This window comes from Mirounga angustirostris, unplaced genomic scaffold, assembly GCF_029215605.1.
Source record: "Mirounga angustirostris isolate CCGP_5_RB_7025 unplaced genomic scaffold, mMirAng1.0.hap1 SCAF_1, whole genome shotgun sequence".
NCBI classification, from domain to species: Eukaryota; Metazoa; Chordata; class Mammalia; order Carnivora; family Phocidae; genus Mirounga; species Mirounga angustirostris.
The window spans coordinates 198,882,616-198,889,451 of record NW_026991709.1 but is presented as its reverse complement, the minus strand read 5'-3'; the positions used below and the strand labels follow the sequence as shown (position 1 = coordinate 198,889,451).

The following is a 6,836-nucleotide window of genomic DNA, read 5'->3' as shown; positions in this document are numbered from 1 at the left end:
ATGAGAGGGGGGAGGGGCAGAGGGAGAAGCAGACTCCCCGCCGAGCAGGGAGCCCGATGCGGGACTCGATCCCGGGACTCCAGGATCATGACCTGAGCCGAAGGCAGTCGCTTAACCATGAGCCACCCAGGCGCCCCAGACTGTGCATTCTGATTGTCAGCTTCTATGCCAGTGCTGGAGGCTGACACTAAAGTTGTTCACCTCACAAGTCTTTTATGGATTCTAGTGTAAATTTTGGTATTTATGCAGGAAGGCATGCAAGAAAGTCCAATCCTGCCCAGCTTGACATCTCTTATTGTGACCAGGATTATTATTTCTTCTTTTAAGGAGAAGCCAAGAGGAAGGAGAGAAAGAAAATTTTATCTACTCTCCTGTCTTTGCTTTTTCTCTCTCTTAAAATACTGGACTTAATCTCTAAATCTTAGTCATCCAAAGGTGTTGCTTTTTCCTTAAAGGAGAAAGCAGATGTCAGGGAATCCTCCTCCAAACTCTGTAAGGCAGCCTCCTTGATGAAAACCTCTGTGCCTTGCTGTTCCTCTTAGACCAAAGCATTGGCCACTTCATGCCTAACATATGATGGGCCCAAAGACTAAGCCATGAAAGCTAAAGCATGAAAGCTAAAAGAAAGTTGGAAGCTAAAGAAAGTTGTTTGAGAGGATAATACCCATTTAAGGATCAATAAAGCAACAGCTGGGAAGATTCTGCACCTGGCCCCCTCTTCCTCTTCTTCATCAGGCTTTTGTTCTTTGGCCTGAGGGGGCTTGAGGGTAACCCTCATCTGCGGTCACATGATCTGATTGCTGTGGCTCGTTGCTGCTGAGAACTTTCCACTTGATAGTTGTCCAGGCCAGACAGAACACTCTCGACTCAGTGGGTTTCTGTTTCTGCAATTGTGTGAATGGGATCACTTCTGAGAGCATAAGGGAAGATCGAAGAAATGGAGGAACAAATCATGGAGGAGTCACTGAAGGGAAGATCTAACCGGTAGGAAGCGTTCTGAAGAGGTTACTCCTATCTTGGCTACCTTTAGCCTCCTGACTGGGAGAAGGGAAAATAAAAATCAAGACTTAGAGGATTTGGGAGCAGAGATGGCATTCACCACTGTAAGTAACCTGGTCACTGCCACATATGGGTTCACTTGGTTTGATGTAAGAGAAAATCCAGCACTTATCTATATTCCCAGTGCACTGCGCCTGAAGATGAGACACAGATTACTGCTTCAGATGCCTTCCTCCAGGACCTCTGACCATTGTCACTGGTAGTGGGGTAGGGGGCTTGAAGAAGGAATGCGAGACCAAGCATCCAGGGAACAGTCTTTAGCAGCTTTGGGGTTTGACCCCTGGCACATACTCAACAATATGACTATAATATAATATATACTATAATGTAACATATAATCTGTGAACTCCCCAGTCTAAGATGTAAGTTCCTCATTAGGATGAAAATCCCGCCCTACCAACCACAAAATGTGATTGTTAGATTACAGAAAGGAACATGTCTTGAAGGTTAGACTTTTCTTATGAACATTACTGAGTGACTTGTGTGTGGTGCTTCAGACAGCAGTGATGTCAAACTTATCACAGCAGAGGTAGGGTATAGAAGGAAGGTATAGAATATTTGTGGGGCCTTAGTGTGGGGGAGGCAGGATGTACATTTTGGCCTATCTCGGCTGAAAGAATGTCCACTGCAGCATAGGATGGACCTGAACTTGAGCCATGACTTCATCATCCATTTAATTCAAAATACTTGGCTTCTATCCCACAAGAGAGTATGAACTGCTTGGAATAATGCATGGGAAGAGGGCCCAGGAACATATGAAATGTGCTACACACAGTTGATGACCCAGCTTTTACTGTGGTGTTATTCCCACACAAGTCCCCTCCCCCCGCACCTCTCAGAAGAAAGCTCTGGGGACTATCCAGGAAACTGGTTTACTCCCCATTTTGTTCTTGGGAACCAAGGAAGTAGAGCTCACCTTTGTCTCTTGTAGGCGAGCCCCTGTGCCTGTAGGAAGAGGGAAATCTGGAAGACAAAAACACATTCGGAAGAGTTGCTGCTCTGTCTTCTGACCTTAGGGGAAAAAAGCTAGGATGAGGGAGACCCTGCTTGGCACACAGGAAGCAACATATCCCATCAGAAGGTGGAGATTAAATTAATGGCCAGTGACCAATGATTTAATTAAGCGTGCCTTTGTGGAATTGTATAAAATATTTAGACAGGAGAGATTCCATTTTGAAGCTCTATTTTCCTTTCTAACTAATGAACTCTTGAACTGGGCCAGAAGGGGCCATTGTATTACAAACAGTTGCTTGTAAAATCCAACAGAACAACAGGTCCTCAGACCATAAAACTGTCGACATGACCTTTATGAAGACAGAAACATTGACTAATGCATTCCAGGAGGAGTTTTGTTTGATCGCACCTATAAAATAATCGACTAGGTAGTCACCAAAAGCAGCTCAACCGGTTAGCACTGAATTAAGTTCTTTTCTCTTCTTTATATCCTGTAGTTACCCTCTTTCTTTCTCATAAAACCCCTCTCGCTTTCCCATGTGAGCAGGACACTTTTCTGGTTACTCTGGAAACCGTGCTTGCCAAATTGCAATTCCGAGACCTCAGATGGAAGCCTTTGTTCTTTTTCAGTTTTGCCTCTTTTTCTCAGTTGACACTGTCATAATGGAACCTCCATAAAAATCCTAAACCAAAAGGTTTGGAGAGCTTCCAGGTTGAACACACTGAGGTGCTGGGAGGGTGGTATGCTCAGAGAGGGCATGGAAGCTCTCTGCCCCTTCCCACATACCTTGTCCTATGCATCTCTTCTATTTGGCTGTTCCCGAGTTGTGTCCTTTATAATAAACTGGTAACAGTAAGTAAAGCACTATCCTGAGCTCTGTGAGCCGTTCTAGCAAGTTACTGAACCTGAGGAGGGGGTCAGGGGAACTCCTGACTTATAACTCTTTGGTTAGAAGTACTGGAGGCCCAGTCTTGTGACTGCTGTCCCAAGTAGGGGCAGTCTTGTGGGACTGAATCCTTAACTGTGGTGTTTGGATGGATGCCAGATAGTAGTGCCATAATTATATTAAATTGTGGGATACCCAGTTGGTGTCCACAGAAAATGGGAGGATTGCTTGGTGTGGAAAACCCACACATTTGGTGTCAGAAGTCTTGGAGTAGAAGGAAATAGATTTTTCTTCAGTAGAAGAAGAGGGGTTTTCCCCATAAGATATTAGAGGCAGGAAGAACAGTTTTCAATTTGTTACAGAGCCTCTTAAGATGTGAGAGTCTTGAAAAAAATGTTTTAAGTGAGAGAAAGCACCAATAGAAAGTAAAACATTGAAGATAAATGAGAATTTCAGAGTCCAGTTGGAAACAGGACCTGTTGAGTGTAGAGGCTGCTTTTAGGCAACAGGCTTGTGCAGTAGAAATCTGAAGAAGGCAAGAGGGCCCACAGTGACCACCGACAACCAAGCTAACACCAACAGGCTCATGAAGCAATCCACATGAAATAGCCATAGGCCCTAACTGACCAGTTACAGCCACGCACAGTTCCTCAGATTACCAAAAAAGGGAAAATTCCATAAGTCCCCATACTTCCTCATTCCACCCTGTAACTATAGCCCCTCACCACCGCCTCCTGGCAGTCTCTGCTTCGCTGTCCTCCCTGATACTCCCTTTGGGGTTTGAGAAATGTAAATATACAGATTCTGGAAATGAATGTTTTTAAGGTTTGAATGCCTCGATAGTAATCAGGTATTTTGGAAAGTTCAGTAGTCCTGGGTTTGGAAGGTCTGGATTTGACTCCCAGCTTTGATACCAATGACATTGAGGGAATGAATCCTCTCTTCCTCTGGGTTTCAGTTTCTACATCTGTAACATAAAGGAATTAGTATTAAACAAAACTGAACAGCACTTCCACTCCTGCCTCTGATTTTCCTGTAATACTGGATATCCCCCAGAAAACGTGGGCAGAGCAAGGATACATAACTCACCAACTGCAAGGGCAGCCCACACGGAGATGGCCAGGACAAGGACGGCATTCGAGAAAACCTCCTTCATGGTGGCAGAAGAGCTATGAAAATATGCAGCCTTTGATGTTGGAGAGAGCAAGTTCCACGTGAAGTACGCATTCTCACAGAGATCCTGCATTGACCAGGAAGTGAAGTCTAAATCCTTCAAGTATGTTCTTTCCTCAGGCCATTTGGAATGAATTTTGTCTGATGCAATTAAGTGGCTTCATTTATTTCTCTAGAACAATTGGACATTAGAAGAAAATGATCTCAAAAATGGAATTTTAGAAGATGCCAGAAAAAGAGCTTATAAAGACTATCTGCAGGGGATCATTTGATAAAGAATAGGCACCAAGAACTTTGCGATTAAATGTTTAAAAGTTGATCTTTATCTCTGAGGTAAGAAGGGCAGTCACTAGGAAGTTCAGTGACTCGTGTTAAATCAACAGAAGGAACAAAACAACATTTCTTAATCCTTTCTTAATCTTCCATATTATTACTTTGGTGTTAATATTTAGTAATCAATATCAGTACTGAAGGGAAAACTATAGAGTATTTACCAACAGCTTACTTGCATTATTGAAAATATTATAGTACAAGGCAGTTGACATTATTTATATGGTTTTGATACATTTTCCAGGCAAATTATATATCTAGGTAATTTCTGCCCAAGACCCTCCCTGAGTAAAAACAAATAATAATATAACCCTTTCCTACTCAAAAGTTTGCAGATTAGTATGTCCACTTTACCTGCTGGGACTCCCATAGTTGCTGTGAAAAACAGGCTGGACGAGATATTTTTTATTTCCAGTTTGTTGATAATGAAATTACGACGTGTGTGGGAGTGGGTGGGTGAGGGAGGAAATGTCTTTTCAAGGCTGAGATGGCTGGCAGCAGAAGAGAGTGAACTTTGTTTTTAAAGATTTTTTTTATTATTTTTGAGTGAACTCTACACACAATGGGAGGCTCGAACCCACAACTTGGAGATCAAGAGTCACACACGCCACTGACTGAGCCAGCCAGGCGCCCTGAAGGAAGGGAACTCTGAAGTTAGGAATGTGGTCACAACTCATACCTATTTCTTCCAACTCCAAATTCTGTCATGCCTAAATCTTGTGAGTTTCTATTTCAGTTTTTTAAGGGTGGTATGTACTGTCCATTACCACTCCAGAATTTAGTCGTTCTTGCCAAACCTGGACCTAGCAATGTAGAGATGTATCCTACCCAAATATTGAATTCTTGTATTTTTATCTGTATAGCAATCATTGTATCTAGGACAGCTTTGGGTATGTAGACAGTACTATAAATTGCCACAGCTTCATATGCAGTTACTTATTTCATCAGTAGTCAAAACTCTGTATTCAGTTTATCGAAACCTTTAATTTAGAAGGTTTCTAATACTAACTCACAGAATCTTAAAGTGGAAAGTTATCTTATATGGAATCCGCCAGGTTCAGCCTTGTTGAGTGGAGTTGAGTAATCCTGGGATGGAGTGCTCTTTCCATGAGCACTAAACGATAGCTCTTTCTACCACTTGGAACAAAAGTCCCTCAAAATACCAACTTTGGGGGCGCCTGGGTGGCTCAGTCATTAAGTGTCTGCCTTTGGCTCAGGTCATGATCCCAGGGTCCTGGGATCGAGCCCCACATCCGGCTCCCTGCTTGGCGGGAAGCCTGCTTCTCCCTCTCCCACTCCCCCTGCTTGTGTTCCTGCTCTCGCTACCTCTCTCTTTGTCAAATAAATAAATAAAATCTTAAAACAAAACAAAACAAAACACACACCAACTTTAAAGGAAAAGTTCAGAGGTTATTGGGTATCATAAATTCTGTAGGTCCCAGTGCTTGATGAATGGCCTTAAATAGGGACATGCCGCATAGTTCTGGGAGGTGGAGTATACTTTCTCAGTACTGTTTTTAGTTAGTTAGTTTGTTTATTTTTTAAGTAGGCTCCACACTTAGCATGGAGCCCAATGTGGAGCCCAACCTGGGACTTGAATTCAAGACCCTGAGATCAAGATCTGAGCTGATATCAAGAGTTAGAGGCTTAACCAACTGAGCCACCCAGGTGCCTCTGCTTTCTCAGTACTGTTCTGATTGACCACAGCGTGTACCATAATAGTCTCCAAAATTTTTGCTTTCAATCCCTCTAAATTTGATGCCCACTTAGATTTTTTTAAAAAGATTTTATTTATGGCGCCTGGGTGGCTCAGATGGTTAAGCGTCTGCCTTCGGCTCAGGTCATGATCCCAGGGTCCTGGGATCGAGTCCCACATCAGGCTCCCGGCTCAGCGGGGAGCCTGCTTCTCCCTCTGACCCTCTCCCCTCTCATGCTGTTTCTCTCTCACGCGCTCTCTAAAAAATAAATAAAATCTTTAAAAAAAAAAAAAGATTTTATTTATTTATTTCATTTGAGAGAGAGAGCGGGAGGAGCAGAGGGGGAGGGAGAAGGAGAGGGCAAGAACCCCAAACAGACTCCGCACTGAACACGGAGCCCGACGTGGGGCTTGATCCCACAACCTTGAGACGATAACCTGAGCTCAAACCAAGAGTCGGACACCCAACCTACTGAGCTACCCAGGCACCCACACCCGACTTAGATATTTTTTTAAAACTCTCTCTCTCTTTTTTAAAGATTTTATTTATTTATTTGACAGAGAGAGAAACCGAGAGAGAGAAAGACAGAGCACAAGCAGGGGGAACGGCAGGCAGAGGGAGAAGTAGACTCCCCGCTGAGCAGGGAGCCCGATGCAGGACTTGATCCCAGGACCCCGGGATCATGACCTGAGCTGAAAGCAGACGCTTAACCAACTGAGCCACCCAGGCGCCCCCA

At 43.7% G+C, this 6,836-nt stretch overlaps 1 protein-coding gene across 1 annotated transcript; it reads right to left on the bottom strand.

Moving 5' to 3' along the window:
• Nucleotides 1-1,067: 1,067 nt before the first annotated feature.
• Nucleotides 1,068-4,138, bottom strand: SPINK8 (serine peptidase inhibitor Kazal type 8 (putative)). Its single transcript, XM_045862508.2, has 3 exons — nt 3,990-4,138; nt 1,976-2,022; nt 1,068-1,193 (listed from the first exon to the last, which is right to left on the bottom strand). Exons 1-3 carry the CDS (start codon nt 4,054-4,056, stop codon nt 1,068-1,070), a joined length of 240 nt encoding a protein of 79 aa, XP_045718464.1. The 5' UTR covers nt 4,057-4,138.
• Between the last annotated feature and the right edge of the window lie 2,698 nt (nt 4,139-6,836).